Source organism: Budorcas taxicolor, chromosome 8 (genome assembly GCF_023091745.1).
Source record: "Budorcas taxicolor isolate Tak-1 chromosome 8, Takin1.1, whole genome shotgun sequence".
NCBI classification, from domain to species: domain Eukaryota; kingdom Metazoa; phylum Chordata; class Mammalia; order Artiodactyla; family Bovidae; genus Budorcas; species Budorcas taxicolor.
Window position 1 is genome coordinate 3,643,100 of NC_068917.1, and position 18,976 is coordinate 3,662,075.

Genomic DNA, 18,976 nt, shown 5'->3' on the forward strand with positions numbered 1-18,976 from the left:
GTAATGAGAGCAGTGGGGAGCCATGGGGAACAGCAGGTGAAGCTTCTCTTGCTCACCTCTCACTGGGTGGCCCGCTTCCTAACAGGCCACAGTCCGCTGCCTGGAGGTTGAAGACCCCTGTTCTAGGGCACTGACATGAACATAGTTTACATCAAAAGTCAAGAGTCCAACTTTCCTGATGGTCCAGTTGGAATTCTGTCTGCCAATGCACGGGACATGAATTTGATCCCTGGCCCAGGAAGATTCCACATGCCACTGGGCAAGTAGGCCAGTGTGCCACAGCTATTGAAGCCTCGTGCCCTAGAGCTGGTGCCCCACAATAAGCCACCGCAATGAGAAGCCCACCCGCCACAACTTGTGAAAGCCTGCATCCAGCAACAAAGACCCAGTGCAGACAAAAATGAATTAATTTTTTAAAAGGGGGCAGGAGTCACTTTAGTGTGTACCGTATTATGTCCAGCAGCCTATTCTGAATCATAATGTGAATTTTAATTTGATCTTATTTTTTCATGATAAATAGGGAGAGAATAATTAGCATGTAATAACCAAAGTCATTTGGTTAATAAAAATGTGTTGAAATTTGTACCTGACTTGTAACTTAGTTTTTATTGAGCCCAAAGAATGAATGATATTTTGGTCAGAATTCCTGTTGCTGAGATGCTATTCCTATGTGAAGAACACAGTTTAGATTGGACGGGTCTTTTGTGTTTCAGTCATTTTGGGTTTAAATGCAACTGATAGATTTGGGGGATACTCAATATGAATACTCTCGTTTGGTTATCTGATAGGAATTTTACGTTAATATTTGTCATGTTCTAAATGTGTTGAGTACCTATAAGGAATCATTTTGGTTCCTACCAGATAGATTTTTATAAAATACTTTTTGGTATTGATTCTTTCTGTTCAAGAACAAGTCCTACTTTTCTGATGCATTAGGTTTTTTGTTTTTTCAGTGTCCTCTCAATATCTTACAATTTTTTTCTTTAGAATCTTAAAATGATTTTACCTCTTCTCTTCCATTTGTCATGCAGCTGCTTCTATTGCTTGTATTGACTAATGCATAAAATAAAAATCTTTTATTATTGTTAAATAAAAGTGATGATTATGGACCTATCTTCCTCATGTATACGAAGGAAATTTTATGTTTCATCCTTGAATATCAAACTAGCTTTTGGGTTGAAAAATACTAGTTCCTATTTTATTTAGAGATTTTCTTTTTTAAAATCAAGGGAATATCAAGTTTTGATGCCATTAGTATCAGTGGAGATTATTTGAATTTTCTCCTTAAATCTGTTACCATGATTAATTATATTAATAGATTTCTAATATTGAAACATAATTACATCCTAGAATTAAAATACTACATTTTGTTCGATGAGATTCTGTTGGCTAATATTTTAACTAGATTTTGTTAAGCATCTATTTTATACGGTAGAAATTTTTTGTCTTATATTAATTTTTAAAATGCTTCCTGCTTTTGTGTGTATGTATTTTTCTCAGCTAAAACTCAGAAATTTAGAAAGTTTTAATTTCTGTTCTGGCTACCATTAAAACTAACTTTACTGCGTACTCCTACTTTTTCATTTTTTTAAACTGCATGTACTGACACCTCTTGAGCAATGACAGTATTGGTATGTTTCTACTTCCTCTCCATCTTGATTATAATTTTATTAGTTGTCCTTTATATCTTTAAATATACATGTATTTTTACAGTTTATATTTTGGTGTATAACCTTTACATGATATCTTTGGTTTTGATTATAAAAGTGTATGTACACTACTTCTTTCATGAATGCTTAAAATAATCTTTTTATAGGTGGTATTTTGCAATGATTTCCATATCTGGAGTCTTCTCAGTCACGTTCTCTGTGATATTTGCCTATGTAGCTGATGTCACTCAGGAACATGAGCGAAGTACTGCTTATGGATGGGTAAGATAATAGATTATGGTTTTTAACCAGAGAAATAATAAACATTCTACTAAAAATTTACTAGAAAGTGAGCTTTTATTAAAATAGTGTTAATTATGTGAAGAAAATCCAGAACAGTTGAAATAAAAAAGGAGACTTGTGAGAAACTAAAAATAGCAAGGTAGAAATTGCTACTGATTTATCCTTTGGTTTTAGTGTTGGAAGATTGGCAGGATATGTGAGTTGTCACTTGCAAAGTTTTTTTAAATTCGGTTTGATTTGTTTCTTGTTAGCTGATCTCTTGAGGAACCGTAAACAGTAAACAGTTGCTACAATCATAGATCTCTGTGCACCTAATTAGAACTGGAGAGGTGATAGAACCTCAGTTATGTTAATTCATTGTCACTGTATTGCAGGTTGTATGACTCAGACACTTATTTGGAATGTAGTACTACAGAAAAAGGACTACATTCATTCAGGAAATAATTGTTGAGTCAATAACAAAAGTTATAGGAGACCTTTTTGGGATAATTGAATATTAGAAAGTCACATCTGATTTTCTTAGGCAAGATATTGGCATTGTGATTATGTAGGAGAAGAAAGACCTATAAAAGATGGCAGTCTGAAACCATTTAGGTCAGAGTGTCACAACCCTGAGAAATACTTAAGTGGTTCAATGGGGGAAAGTGACAGGTGAGCATTTGTGGGCATGTGTTCAATGCGTGAACCTCTTGGGGTATGTGAGTATGAACAGGGAAAGTTTTCCCTTCTTCCCTTTTAGGTTCTTTGAGTTAAGGGAGTGAAAGTCGCTCAATTGTGTCCAACTCTTTGTGACTCCATGGACTATACAGTCCACTGAATTCCCCAGGCCAGAATACTGGAGTGGGGTAACCTTTCCCTTCTCCAGGGGATCTTCCCAACCCAGGGATCAAACCCAGTTCTCCCTCATTGCAGGCGAATTCTTTACCAGCTGAGCAACAAGGGAAGAGTGAGCAAAATAATTAAATTGACATAAAGTTGGGGAGAACCTGTAGAACAAAATGGCAACCCACTCCAGTATTATTACCTGGGGAATCCTGAGGAGCCTGGTGGGCTACAGTTCATGGAGTTGCAAGAGTGAGACATGATTTAGCAACTAAAACCAAAGATAGATTAATAGGAGAAAAAAAAATTTAATTTCATATGTGTGGGAGTCTCACAAAGATGTGAAAGGCTCAAGAACTGTCAGTGGGTGAGGCTTATATACCATCCTGAGCTAAGGAGAAAGATTATAGGGGTCTGGGACTTCAAAGGGGAGGAAGATAATTCACAGGAAGACAAGGAGAGCAAATCAAATGTTTGCCATTACATGTAGGTAAGTCTTTCTAATATTAAAAATTTATCTTTAGTACTTAGTATCTTTATCATAGTATTACCTTTTAATACAAAAAGTTATCTTTAGCTATTTAGTATCTAATGTAAAAAGTTATCTAGTATTTACCAGTATTTCTTGGTATAGGCCTCCTTTCTAAGCTCTTTTAGGTTGTTATCAGCTAAGTTCAGTCACTCAGTCGTGTCTGACTCTTAGACCCTATGGGCTGCAGTAGGCTATTCTGGGAAAGGTAAAAAGCTTTGCCTGAGTCTCCTGGGTCATAATTGCCTTCTGCTTGAAACAATCCACATGCCAAAGTGGCACATTTTGGGGTAGCTTATTTTGCTCCCCTTTAGTGTACATTTTGTTCTTCTTTCAACTCTCCTGTGTTTGAAATGTTTATAGTAAGAAGATGGAAGAAGAAAGGTAACCTGACTGGATTGTTGACTGGTTGGAGAGGGACTGAATGCCAGAAACTCAGGTTACTTCTCTCCTGAGTCTTATTCTTTCTATTAAATTCCACTTCCTGAAAGACAGTAAGCAGTCATTCAGTGTTGACTGAATGAATAATTGTATGGCTCAGTAATGGACATATATGCCAGTTACTGTTGTTCCACAAAACACAACAGTCATTTTTAGTTTGTTGACTTTAGACATCAGTAGTTTAAAAACTTTTCCAAGCCACTTGCCCTCTAGCTATTACTTGCTTCTCCTTCCTTCCTTCTTCCTACCTCCCCTGAATGTTTCTCATGTCGTGTCCTAAGACAGGGACATCTCCTGAATGCTGTGGAGAAGGACAGAGGGAGAAACAGATAGGAAAGCTTCAAAGAAGGCAGGATGTTCAAGGTTGGCTTTTTAAGGGTGGTCAGCAGAGTTGAGGGGTGCCAGAAGCCTCATTTATCACACTTGTGAAGCTTTTCTCAACATTGCAGGAAACACCGTTCCTCTTCAATTTTATTAGATTTTCTTTTGCCTTCATCAGAAAAATCCCTCACAAAGCTGCTGTGCTAAGCAGTAGTATTTAAGAAAGGATTTCAGAGAGAGAGAATTCTGGAACCAAAGTGGTCATGACTTAGTTTCCCTATCTCTAGCTCGGTTCTTCATCTGTAAAATGCCAGTTATAATAATGCCTGGTCATAGGTATGTTGAGAGAAGTTACTTAGAGGAGTGCCCTGCTGAAATATGCCCTCCAGGCCATAAGGCTGCCTGGACTGGATCATAGGACTCAGGGTTTGGCCAATGACTAACCTTTACATTTAACTCTGTGTTTTAGATGTTGAGATGGCAAACCTGAAAAAAGAAATAGAAAAAAAGTTTGCAAGCTAGCTTACAGATACAGAATAATTAAAAATGTCCTTTTGACAAATACTGAGATATTTGTATGCTCCATGATCTTTAGTTCTTTACTCTTGGAATGCTATGTAATTAAGGCCAGGAGCTCTGTTTTCTTATTTTTCTAGCACATATAAATACTCAATAATTATTGAACCAGGGAATTCCTGTTCCTCAAATTGGAATTCTATGTACTTCCTTTTTTCCCCCAGAAATTTTTAACTTTTGGCTTTTATAATTTTGGTATAATACTAATTTCCAATACATTGTATTTTTACAGTCACTTGGGGGTTATGGATAAAGGAAGAATATCATTGGTTACCCAGGAGTCATAATTTCAGTCATAGTTAATGATTTCTGTAGTTGCTATTAAAATCCATTAGAAGTTTAGATGACCAGCTTATAAATGTGCTTTTCACACTCAGTCTGGTTATAATTTGGAGGCTGTCTACTTAAGCTTCTGAACATTCAGACTACATTTCAAAATAAAGAGAGCCTTCTACATGCTTATATGGATTCAAGTTGTAAGTGTGATCAGCTGACTCAGTGGTCTTTGGTATTAGGACGTTGGGGGTGACAGCATGACAGAAACTCCTAGCCCAGGGATTTCTCTAGTTACAAAGCTTTTGAGGTCTCCTTCAACAAATCTTTTTGCATTTTTGTTGTTGTTATATAGCTTTTTCTAAGACTGCCAGGGATTTCCACCCCCAGTTAGTGCTAATGAAATGGTGAAACGGTGCACAGTTTTGGAAGATGAAATCAAGCCTAGTTTCTGAGTAATTTGTAGATTTTGTTATCAACCCTGCAAAAACTTTTTTGTTCCTTTCTCCCTATATCCCTGTTCCCTAATTACAGAAGATTAAAATATGTATGATTTATTTGTGGGGAAGGTTTTACAATTTTTATTTCTAAATAAATCATTTTTTTGTTCGTGTAGCTTTCTAGAGTAACTTCTAGAAAGCTACAAGAATTAGAAAGGTATTCAAATTAGTTAATAACTTGTGAGCAAATTCTTAGAAGAAAATTACTTTTCATTCTTAAAAGTTGTATGCAATACAGTCCTATTGTATTTTTAAAGTTAGAGAAGGATGGTTTTAGATATGCACCTGTGGGACCCTGGTTGGAAACAGGAATGTAAGTGCGCACCTGCTGTAGATGCAACCCTGGGTGAGAGTGTTCTTTCTTCATAGGTCTCAGCCACTTTTGCAGCCAGTCTGGTTAGCAGCCCAGCCATTGGAGCGTACCTTTCTGCCAGTTATGGAGACAGCATTGTTGTGCTAGTAGCCACAGTGGTAGCTCTTCTAGACATCTGCTTCATCTTGTTGGCTGTTCCGGAATCTTTGCCAGAGAAAATGAGACCTCTCTCCTGGGGAGCCCGGATTTCTTGGAAACAAGCAGACCCTTTTGCGGTAAATAAAAACATGAAAACACTTACTTTCCTAAATATCTTTCTAAACCATGCAAATAAAAGTGCATTTCTGCAGATTCAAGCATCCTAGCAGTTGCTGGTTTATTGTTTTTCTCTAGTAAAAATAGAAAAAAATTAATTGAAAATAAGGGACAGAGGTGAACTGTACACCAAAGAATATATAAAATTGATAATTCTTAAGAGTCGGACACGACTGATTGACTGAACTGAAGTATGTGGTTACCATGAGAGACGAGATGCGCTTTTGGTGCAACTTTTGGTCTACTCAGACATCCTGTGTAGAAAAGGGTGTAAGGATTTTGGGCAAAGGTATAATATTGAAAAAGTTGTTACTAGTCAGAGAATCTTGTCACTGACCCCATGCCTGGAGCACATTTATTTTTCTGCCAGTTGTGTGGGCAAATTATTAATATTTTAAAGAATAAATTTATGTGTAATGAAAACCATGTAATGTTTGTGGCTTTAAAGGAGTTATTATGAGTGAAAAGAGATGAGATTTTCTTAAAAGGTTCTGTAGCAGTGTGGATTTTTTTTATTTTTCAGAGTCTGTTCATAGTATGTCCAGGATCTGTTTCAGTATATGAACCAGTATTCATATGAGATGAGCAAAAATGTTTTTTTAAAAAAGAGAAAAGACTGTAATATATGAAATATATACCTCTGAAATTAGGACTTGTAATGTCCTTAGAGAGGTGGTAATAGGTTTAATGTTAAGGCTCACTTCCTTTTTTAATCCATTCATCTTTTGTTATCCACCTTAAGAAATCAAAAAACAGTGAAGCTAATATCCCAGAATATCAGTGACATCAGTATCTATTTGCTTTTTATGTTTCTGTTTCTGCTTATTTCTAGTCACTGAAGAAAGTTGGACAAGATTCTACCATTTTGCTAATCTGCATCACTGTTTTTCTTTCATACCTTCCTGAAGCTGGACAGTATTCAAGTTTTTTTCTCTATCTCAGGCAGGTGAGTAAGGAATGCCGGAAAATCAAGAGACTGGGATCGGTCTTGAAGTGTTTTATGGAAAAACCCCAGGTACCTCAGCTGGTAAGAATCCACCTGCTATGCAGGAGACCTTGGTTCAATTCCTGGGTTGGGAAGATCCCCTGAGGAGGGCATGGAAACCCACTCCAGTATTTGTGCATAGAGAATCCCCATGGACAGAGGAGCCTGGTGGACTACAGTCCATGGAGTCGCAAAGAGTCAGACACGACTGAGCAGCTAAGCACACAGCCTGTAAGAGGAAAAAATGTGTTGACTTACTTCTAGTTGTAAACATAGGTGCTGACATATAATTAGTAGTCAGGAGAACTCTAGTGCAATAATTTTTTAAAATACAGTGTTCACTGTGTGAAAAATTTCCTTGAGAATTATGAGAATTACACAGAAATAATTAGTAGAAACAAAATTTATTAAATCTTTAATAATACTCATTAAATTTCAGAGAGGTAAAATTTATTTCAGAAGAACCGTGACCCCTGGGTCTGACTGATCACATTCAGTTTGCCTAGCCATCTACAGTAGCCACTGTAGGGACTTTCCTGGCAGTCCAGTGGTTAAGATTCCATGCTTCCAGTGCAGATGATGTAGGTTCGGTGCCTGGTTGGGGAAGTAAGATCCCACATGTTGCAAACCACCCCCACCTGCCCCTGACACACTCCCCACTGAAAACAAAAACAAAAAAACACCACTGTGGACTTCACGGTAGGTCACAGATAGTGACCAAAGTAATCTTTTCTGTCTTCTGATTTTTCTCCCTTTAAAAGTTTATGCTTCATTTTCCCCCAAAAGGCAGTTGACTTAAGGCAATTTAAAAAAGTTTGCTTTTCCAGCTGCTGTCTCAGGTCTCTCTGGTTGCTGAGGTCTGAACTGCCTTTCATTGTAATCCTGCCTTGGTCTTTCACTGATTTTACTGGAAGTCCTTCTTCTAGTGGTTTACTCCACTTTGTCAGAGCAAGCCTCCCCCTAAGATAAATTCCTCTATTTTTAGAGATATTTCAAATAAAATTTGTTAAGTTTGCCACTCATAGTTTTCCTGAGAGTGTGAGACTATAGTATTTTATATGGTAGCACATTTAAGTAAAGCTTTTTTTTCAAGCAGTTCTTTTTTTGTTTTACTCATTTATGGTTGGAGGATGCTGGAGATTTAGAGGGAAAAGTAGTGAGATACTGTGTTTTGTGTGTGTGTGTGTACGTGCTCAGTCAGTCTGTTATGTCCAACTCTTTGTGGCCCCATGGACTATAACCTGCCAGGCTCTCTGCCCATGGAATTTTCCAGGCAAGAATACTGGAGTGGGGTTTTTCCTAACTCCAGGGAATCTTCCTGACCCAAGGATCAAACCCATGTTTCTTGCATCTCCCACACTGGCAGGTGGGTTCTTTACTACTAGCGCCCCCTGGGAAGCCCAGGTGTTAAATGTAGAAAAGTACATATGCATCATTAAATGTACATTTAATGTGGAAAATAATGTAGGAAAAATGGGAAAGCCCAAGCAAGAAAGTAAAAAAAAAGTCTCCTTTTTCTTCACATGTATAGTTAACAACAGTGAATATTTTCTTCTCTATCTGTTTTTCCTATCAGTTCAGTTCAGTCACTCAGTTGTGTCTGACTCTTTGTGACCCCATGAATCACAGCACCCCAGGCCTCCCTGTTCATCACCAACTCCCAGAGTTCACTCAAACTCACGTCCATCAAGTCGGTGATGCCATCCAGCCATCTCATCCTCTGTCATCGCCTTTTCCTCCTGCCCCCAATCCCTCCCAGCATCAGAGTCTTTTCCAATGAGTCAGCTCTTCACATGGGGTGGCCAAAGTACTGGAGTTTCAGGTTTAACATCATTCCTTCCATAGAACACCCAGATCCCCTTGCAGTCCAAGGGACTCTCAAGAGTCTTCTCCAACACCACAGTTCAAAAGCAGCAATTCTTCAGCGCTCAGGTTTCTTCACAGTCCAACTCTACATATGCTTATATCACCATCAACAACAACAGTTAAAACAAATCAGAATAATTCTGTTATTCTGTATTTATGCTCACTTTTTAGAGCTCACATATAATTAACACACATATTTTTAGTTTAAATTGTGTTTACTTATAAATCATCTATTTTATAAGAAATTTAATATCCAGTATATATTTAAAACTTTATTCAACAATAAAAAGACATATAACTCAACTAATAAAGTAGGCAAAAGATTTTGAATACATATTTCTTCAAGGAAAATATACAAATGGCCAATAAGCCCATGAGAGGATGGCTAACATCATTACCCATCAAGGAAACCAAACACACCTGCTAAGAAAGCTGTAATGAAAAAGAAACAACAACAACTTAGGATATGGAGAAATGGCAACCCTCATACATGCTGGTGGGAATGTAAAATGGGGTAGCTACTGTGGAAAAGAGCCTGGTGGTTCCTCAGTGTCCAGCATAGGGTTCCCAGAAAATCTATTTCTAGGTATATAGCCAAGAGAATTGAAAACACCTATCTGTACAGAAACACTTAACAAAAATTATTATTCGTATAGCCAAAAAGTAGAAGCAAAGTAGAAACAGCCTATCTGCCTATTAACTGATGAAATGGATCAACAAACATGATACATCTGTACAGTGCAATGTACAGGGTTTTTTTTTTGGCAATAAAAAGCAATGAAGCACTGATACATGCTACAAGATGGGTGAACTTTGAAAACATTATGCTAAATGAAAGAACCCAGAACCATATATAGTGTGATTCCATTTATATGAAATGCTCCAAATAAATAAATTCAGAGAGACAGGAAGTAGATTACTGACTGGGTGGTGGGGTAGGTTGTGGGAATGGGACTCCTAATGGGGTACCATGTTTCTTTGAAGAGTGATGAGATCTTCTAAAATTGATCATGGTAATAATTGCCCAACTCTGTATCAATACTGTACAGTGCTTAGCTGCTCAGTTGTGTCCAACTCTTTGGTACCCCATGCACTGTAGCCCACCAGGCTCCTCTGTCCATGGGGATTCTCCAGGCAAGAAAACTGGAGTGGGTTGCTGTGCTGTCCTCTAGGGGTTCTTCCCAACCCAGGGATCGAACCCAGGTCTCCCACATTGCAGGCAGATTCTTTACCATATAAGCCACCAGGGAAACCCATATCAATACTAAAACCATTGAATTGAATTGTGCGCTTGCAATGGGTGGATTGTATGGTATTTTTAACTCTACCTCAATAAAGCTGTTTTAGAAATATATTTATTGGGGAATGAGGGGGGATGGACTAGGTTTTTAGGGTTAGTAGATACAAACGTTTACATATAGAATGAATGGACAACAAAGTCCTACTGTATAGCACAGTGTATATAGCACTCTGTATATTCAGTGTCCTGGGAAAAGAACATAAGAATGTATAGTATGTATAACTGAGTCACTTTGCTATATAGCACAAGTTAATACAACGTTGTAAATCAACTGTACTTCAATTAAAAAATACATACATGGGCTTCCCTGGTGGCTTAACAGTAAGGACTCTCTGCAGTCCAGGAGACGTGGGTTCTATCCTGAGTTGGGAAGATCCCCTACAGAAGGAAATGGCAACCCACTCTGGTATTCTTGCCTGAGAAGTCCCATGGACAGAGGAGCCTGGTAAGCTACAGTCCATGGGGTTGCAAAAGTAAACATGACTTAGCAACTAAACCACCATAGATTCCAATTTTTTAAATTGCATTCAATTGGAGAGTGATAGGATAGTGTTAATGTCAGCAGCACTGGTTTGGGAATCAGAAGTTCTGGCTCTCTTTCATTAGCTAATTGTGTGATTTGAAGCAAAATAATCATTTATGAAATGTGAAGATTATGTACAATAATTTTTACAGTTTTTTTTCTGGATTTTATAGTTTCAATAGATGGCAAACTAACTTTAAAAACTTGATGTTTAAAACTTAAAATTTCAGGCATTTCATAGCTGCTCTTAAGCTTAAGAGGCTTAGAAATCATTGCTAGCTAACTTTGGCTGCTCATTGGAATAACCATGGGAGCTTTTTAAAATATACCTGTGTCTGGGCCCAGAGAGTCTGATTTAATTGATATCAAGTGAGTCCCAGCATCTCTTTTCTCCCCTCTCCCTTTCTCGGTTGCCCACATGATTTTAATATGCAACCAAAGTTGAGAACCACTTAACTTTCTAAGTGAACATATTCTATGTTGACAGCATCAAAAATCAAATTTTTCTCTTCTTCATTTTTTTCCCTAGTAGTGGATAATGTTACATAGCTCTTGGTGGATTGTAGTGGGGAAAGCATATGAAAACAGTAGGGAGACCTGTAATAGAAAATATTGTGCTAGTAGTTAATCTTAGTTATATTAAGTTGTGCCTGCTTACAGTGATTTCTCATGACAGGTTTAGCTATAAATTATTAGTTAAATAGGTTTAGCTTTGAGCACTGCCTAAATTTCCATTGTCAAGGTTTCATGAACTTTCCTCAACTATTTTATTCTATAGCTTTAATGGAACATAACATTTCTTGTTATTTATATAATGCAAAAAATTTATATTATTTATACATTGCAAAATGTGTTCATTTTCACAGGTCATAGGATTTGGATCTGTTAAAATTGCAGCCTTCATAGCTATGGTAGGAATTCTGTCTATTGTGGCTCAGGTGAGTATTATTTTACCCATCCACCCCACTTTTTTTTTTTTTTTAAACATTTTTAATCTGAAGTAACTTTAGATTCACAGGAAGCTGCAAAGAAATATTCGTGAAGGTCTCTTGCACCCCTATATCAGTTCTGTTCCTTCCCTGCCATGGTAGCATGTTATACAGCTATGAACAATATCATACCCACTGTATCCACTAATGTGGATACGGATCATAGAATTATTCTCTTTTTAATAAAATCTGGAGGTTGTGATATAGGAAGAATTTAATATAAATATTTTAAAATTAATTTCTTAATTGAAGGATAATTGCTTTACAGAATTTTATTGCTTTCTGTCAAACATCAACATGAATCAGCCATAGGTATACATGTGTTCCCTCCCTCTTAAACGTCACTCCCACCTCCCTCTCCATCCCAACCCTCTAGTTGATGCAGAGACCCTGTTTGATTTCCCTGAGACATACAGCAAATTCCCATTGGCTATCTATGTTACATATGGCAATGTAAGTTTCCATGTTACTCTGTCCCTACATCTCACCCTCTACAGCCCTCTCCCTGGGTCCATAAGTCTATTCTCTATGTCCATTGCTTCTTTGCTGCCCTCTAAATAAATTCTTTGGTACCATCTTTCTAGATTCTATATATGTGCGTTAGTGTACAATATTTATCTTTCTAATTCTGACTTACCTCACTCTGTATAATAGGCTCTAGGTTCATCCATCTCATTAGAACTGACTCAAATTCCTTTTTATGGCTGAATAATATTTCATTATGTTTTTTGGTTTTGTTTTTTTTTTTAATTTTAAAATCTTTAATTACCATAACTTCTTTATCCATTCCTTTGTCGATGAAAATCTAGGTTGTGTCCATGTTCTAGCTATTGTAAATAGTGCTGCAGTGAACATTGGGGTACATGGCGGTTTTTTTCAGTTTTGGTTTCCTCAAGGTATATGCCCAATAGTGGGATTGCTGAGTCATATGATAGTTTTATTTCTAGTTTTTTATTCCTACCATCTTCCATCATGTCTATGTCACTTTACATTTACATCAACAGTGCAAGAGGGTTCCCTTTTCTCCACATCCTCTCCAGCATTTATTGTTAGACTTTTTGATGATAGCTCTTCTGACATGTGTGAGGTGATATCTCATTGTATTTTTGATGTGCATTTCTCTAAAAATGAGTGATACTGAGAATCTTTTAGTATGTTTGTTAACCATTGGTGGGTCTTCTTTGGAGAAATGTCCGTTTAGGTCTTTTCCCCACGTTTTGATTGGGTTGTTTGCTTTTCTGGTATTGAGTTGTATGAGCTGCTTGTATATTATGGAAATTAATCCTTTGTCAGTTGTTTCATTTGCTATTATTTTCTCATTCTGAAGTTTGTCTTTTCACCTTGCTTATAATTTCCTTTCCTGTGTAAAAGCTTTTAAGTTTAATCAGGTCCCACTTGTTTGCTTTTGTTTTTATTTCCATTACTCTAGGAGGTGGGTCATAGAGGATCTTGCTTTGATTTATGTTCTCGAGTGTTCTGCTAATGTTTTCCTCTAAGAGTTTTATAGTTTCTGGTGTTACATTTAGGTCTTTAATCCATTTAGAGTTTATCTTTCTGTATGGTGTTATTTCAGTTCAGTTTAGTCGCTCAGTCGTGTCTGACTCTTTGCGACCCCATGAACTGCAGCACGCCAGGCCTCCCTGTCCATCACCAACTCCCAGAGTCCGCCCAAACCCATGTCCATTGAGTCGGTGATGCCATCCAACCGTCTCAGGCTCTGTCATCCCCTTCTCCTCCTGCCTCCAAACTTTCCCTGCATCAGGGTCTTTTGAAATGAGTCAGCTCTTCACATCAGGTGGCCAAAGTACTGGAGTTTCAGCTTCAACATCAGTCCTTCCAATGAACACCCAGGACTGATCTCCTTTAGGACGGACTTTTTGGATCTCCTTGCAGTCCAAGGGACTCTGAAAGAGTCTTTTCCAACACCGCAGTTCAAAAGCATCAATTCTTCGGCGCTCAGCTTTCTTTATAGTCCAACTCTCAAATCCATACATAACCAGTGGAAAAACCATAGCCTTGACTAGATGGACCTTTGTTGATAAAGTAATGTCTCTGCTTTTTAATATGCTGTCTGGGTTGGTCATAACTTTCCTTCCAAGGAGTAAGGGTCTTTTAATTTCATGGCTGCAATCACCATCTGCAGTGATTTGGGAGCACAGAAAAATAAATTCAGCCACTGTTTCCACTGTTTCCCCATCTATTTACAATGAAGTGATGGGACTGGATGCCATTAAGAAGTGTTCTTATTTCATTCTTTTACATGTAGCTGTCCAGTTTTCCCAGCACCACTTATTGAAGAGGCTGTCTTTGCCTCATATATATTCTTGCCTCCTTTGTCAAAAATAAAGTACCCACAGGTGCATGGGTTTATTTCTGGGCTTTCTGTCTTGTTCCATTGCTCTTTCTGTTTTGGTGCCAATACCATACTGTCTTGATGACTGTAGCTTTGTAGTATAATCTGAAATCAGGAATATGGATTCCTCTAGCCTCATTTTTCTTTCTCAAGACTGCTTTAGCTATTCAGGGTCTTTTGTGTTTCCATATAAATTGTGAAATTTTTTGTTCTACTTCTGTGAAAAATACCATTGGTAATTTGATAGGGATCACATTGAATCTGTAGATTGCATTTGGTAGTATAGTCATTTTCACAATATTGATTCAGCTTATCCAGGAACACAGAATCTCTCTCCATCTGTTTATGTCATCTTTGATTTCTTTCATCAGTGTCATTGTTTTCTATGTACAGTTCTTTTGTCTCCTTAGGTTTTATTCCTAGATATTTTATTCTTTTTGTTACAATGGTGAATGGATTGATCCCTTTATTTCTGTTTCTGATTTTTCATTGTTAGTATATATGAATGCAAGTGATTTTATTGTATTGACTTTGTTTCCTGAAACTTTGCTAAATGCACTGTTTAGCTCTAGTAATTTCCTGATAGTATCTTTAGGGTTTTCTATGTATACTATCATGTCATTTGCAAACAGTGAGAGCTTTACTTCTTCTTTTCCAACCTGGATTTCTTTTATTCCTTTTTCTCCTCTGATTGCTGTTCCTAAGGCTTAAAAAATATGAATAATAGTGGTGAGAGTGGACGGACACCCTTTTCTTGTTCCTGATATTATGGGAATGCTTTCAGTTTTTCACCATTGAGAATCATGTTTGCTGTGGGTTTATCATATATAGCCTTTAATATATTGTGGTAGGTTCCTTCTATGCTCGTTTTTTTTGAAGAATTTTAATCATAAATCGGTGCTGAATTTTGTCAAATACTTTTTCTGCATCTATTGAGATGATCATATGGTTTTTAATCTTTCAATTCGTTAATATGGTGTGTCACATTGATGGATATTCATATATTGAAGAATCCTTGCATCTGTGGAATAAACCCAACTTGATCATGGTGTATGAGCTTTTTAATGTGTTCTTGAATTCTGTTTGGAAGAATTTTATTGAGGATTTTTGCATCTATGTTCATCAGTGATATTGGCCTATAGTTTTCTTTTTTGTGTGTTGTCTTTGTCTGGTTTTGTTATTAGGGTGATGGTGGCCTTGAAGAATGAGTTTGGAAGTGTACCTTCCTCTGGAATTTTTTGAAAAAGGTTTAGAAGAATAGGCATTAGCTCTTTAACACTTGTGGCAATTCACCTGTGAGGCCATCTGGTCCTAGGCTTTTGTTTTTTGGGAGATTTTTGATCACAGTTTCAATTTCAGTGCTTGTAATTGGGTTGTTCATAATTTCTTTCTTTCTGGTGCATTCTTGGAAGATTGAACTCTTCTAAGAATCTGTCCATTTCTTCCAGGTTATCCATTTTATTGCCATATATATTTGTTCATAATAGTCTCTTACGGTCCTTTGTATTTCTGCATTTTCTGTTGTAACCTCTCCTTTTTCATTTCTAATTTTGTTTATTTGATTCTTCTCTTTTGTTTTTGATGAGTCTAGCTAAAGGTTTGTCAACTTTATCTTCTCATAGAACCAGCTTTAAGTCTTATTAATCATTACTACTGTTTCTTTCATTTCTTTTTCATTTACTTGTGCTCTGACCTTTATTGTTTCTTTCCTTCTGCTACTTTTGGGGGATTTTTGCTGTTGTTGTCGTTCTGTCCCAGCTGCTTTAGGTGTAGCATTAGGTTGTCTATACGATGTTTTTGTTTCTTGAGGTAGGATTGTGTTGCTATAAACTTTGCTCTTACAACTGCTCTTGCTGCATCCCATAGGTTTTGAGTTGTTGTGTTTTCTTTGTCGTTTGTTTCTATGAATGTTTTGACTTCCCTTTTGATTTCTTTAATAAACTGTTGCTTATTTACAAATGTATTGTTTAATCTCCATGTGTTTGTGTTTTTTACAGTATTTTTCATGTAATTGAAATGTAGTCTCATAGCATTGTGGTCGGAGAAGACACTTGATATGATTTTAGTTTTCTTAAATTTACTGAGGTTTGATTTGTGACCTGAAGTGTAGTCTACCCTGGAGAATACTCTTTAAGGACTGCTTTGTCTTATATAAGAATTGCTGCTCCAGCTTTCTTTTGTTTTACATTTGTCTGGAATATATTTTTCCATCCTCTCACTTTCAGTCTATATGTGGCTTTAGGTCTGAAGTGGGTTTCTTGTAGACAGCATATATTTGGGTCTTGTTTTTATATCTATTCAGCCAGTCTGTGTCTTTTGGTTGAAGTGTTTAATCCATTTACTTTTAAAGTAATTGTTGATATATATGTTCCTATTGCCATTTTCTTAATTCTTTGGGGTTTGTTTTTGTGGATCCTTTTCTTCTCTTATATTTTCTGACTATATATGTTTAATATATGTTGTAAAGCTGGTTTGGTGGTACTGAATTCTCTTAACTTTTACTTGTCTGAAAAAGCTTTTGATTTCTCCATCTTTACGAATGAGATCCTTACCAGACAGAGTGATCTTGGTTGTAGATTTTTCCTTCTTCAGTTCAGTTCTGTTCAGTTCAGCTCAGTCACTCAGTCGTGTCTGACTCTTTGCGACCCTATGACCACAGTGTGCCAGGCCTCCCTGTCCATCAGCAACTCCCGGAGTCCACCCAAACCCATGTCCACTGAGTCAGTGATGAAATCCAACCATCTCAGCCTCTGTCGTCCCCTTCTTCTCCTGCCCCCAAACTTTCCGAGCGTCAGGGTCTTTTCAAATGAGTCAGCTCTTCGCATCAGGTGACCAAAGTATTGTAATTTCAGCTTCAACATCAGTCCTTCCAATGAACACCAGGACTGATCTCCTTTAGGTTGGACTGGTTGGATCGCCACACCATGGTTCAAAAGCATCACATCTTCGGCACTCAGCTTTCATTATAGTCCAACTCTCAGATCCATACATGACCACTGGAAAAACTATAGGCTTGACTAGATGGACATTTGTTGGCAAAGTAATGTCTCTGCTTTTTAATATGCTGTCTAGGTTGGTCATAACTTTCCTTCCAAGGAGTAAGCATCTTTTAATGTCATGGCTGCAGTCACCATTTGCAGTGATTTGGGAGCCCAGAAAAATAAAGTCAGCCACTGTTTCCACTGTTTCCCCATCTATTTGCCATGAAGTGATGGGACCAGATGCCATGATCTTCGTTTTCTGAATGTTGAGCTTTAAGCCAACTTTTTCACTCTCCTCTTTCACTTTCATCAAGAGGCTCTTTAGTTCTTCTTCACTTTCTGCCATAAGAGTGGTGTCATCTGCATGTCCGAGGTTTTTTATATTTCTCCTGGCAATCTTGATTCCAGCTTGTGCTTCATCCAGCCCAGCATTTCTCATGATGTACTCTGCATATAAGTTAAATAAGTAGGGTGACAATATACAGCCTTGACGTATTAGGCAATAAAGCAGAAATAGATGTTTTTCTGGAACTCTCTTGCTTTTTCAATGACCCAGCGGATGTTGGCAATTTGATCTCTGGTTCCTCTGCCTTTTCTAAAACCAGTTTGAACATCTGGAAGTTCACAGCTCATGTATTGCTGAAGCCTGGCTTGGAGAATTTTGAGCATAACTTTACTAGCGTGTGACATGAGTGCAATTGTGTGGTAGTTTCAGCATTCTTTGGCATTGCCTTTCTTTGGGATTGGAATGAAAACTGACCTTTTCCAGTCCTGTGGCCACTGCTGAGTTTTCCAAATTTGCTGGCATAATGAGTGCAGCACTTTCACAGCATCATCTTTCAGGATTTGAAACAGCTCAACTGGAATTCCGTCACCTCCACTACCTCTCTTCATAGTGATGCTTCCTAAGGCCCATTTGACTTCACATTCCAGGATGTCTGGCTCTAGGTGAGTGATCACACAATTGTGATTATCTGGGTCGTGAACATCTTTTTTGTACAGTTCTTCCGTGTATTCTTGCCACCTCTAATATCTTCTGCTTCTGTTAGGTCCCTACCATTTCTGTCCTTTATCGAGCCCATCTTTGCATGAAATGTTCCCTTGGTATCTCTAATTTTCTTGAAGAGATCTCTAGTCTTTCCCATTCTATTGTTTTCCTCTATTTCTTTGCACTGATGGCTGAGGAAGGCTTTCTTATCTCTCTTTGCTATTCTTTGGAACTCTGCGTTCAAATGGGTATATCTTTCCTTTTGTCCTTTGCTTTTTGCTTCCCTTCTTTTCACAGTTTGTAAGGCCGCCTCAGACAGTCATTTTGCTTTTTTACATTTCTTTTTCTTAGGGTTGTTCTTGATTCCTGTCTCCTGTACAATGTCACCAACCTCCATCCATAGTTCATTAGGCACTCTTGTCTATCATATCTAATCCCTTAAATCTATTTCTCACTTCCACATTATAGTCATAAGGAATTTGATTTAGGTCATACCTGAATGGTCCTTCTTAGTACTTTAAATATATCCTGCCATTCTCTTCTGGGCTGCAAAGTTTCTGCTGATAGTTCAGCTGCTAAAACATATGGGGTTTCACTTCTGTGTTACTTGTTGCTTTTCCCTTGCTGCTTTTAATATTCTTTCCTTGTGTTTAATCATTTTTAGTTTGATTAGTATGTGTCTAGGTGTGTTTCTCCTTGTGTAGGACTCTTTGCACCTCTTCTTGAATTTGATTGGCTATTTCCTTTTCCATGTTGGGGAAATTTTCCAATGTAGTCTCTTCAAAAATTTTCTCATCCCGTTTATTTTTCTCTTCTTCTGGGACTCCTATTATTTGAATGCTGGTGCGTTTGATATTTTCCCAGAAGTTTCTGAGACTATCCTCAGTTCTTTTCATTCTTTTTACTTTATTCTGCTCTTCAGAAGTTATTTCCACAAGTTTATCTTCCA

General features: G+C 37.4%; 1 protein-coding gene across 1 annotated transcript in view; it reads left to right on the plus strand.

The window, feature by feature from the left end:
• Window positions 1-18,976, plus strand: part of MFSD14B (major facilitator superfamily domain containing 14B) — a 117,617-nt gene that overhangs the window by 84,687 nt on the left and 13,954 nt on the right. The window contains exons 5-8 of the mRNA XM_052645011.1: window positions 1,817-1,931; window positions 5,784-6,002; window positions 6,875-6,988; window positions 11,583-11,654. Coding sequence (XP_052500971.1) covers window positions 1,817-1,931; window positions 5,784-6,002; window positions 6,875-6,988; window positions 11,583-11,654 — 520 coding nt within the window. The remainder of the gene's footprint in view (window positions 1-1,816; window positions 1,932-5,783; window positions 6,003-6,874; window positions 6,989-11,582; window positions 11,655-18,976) is intronic.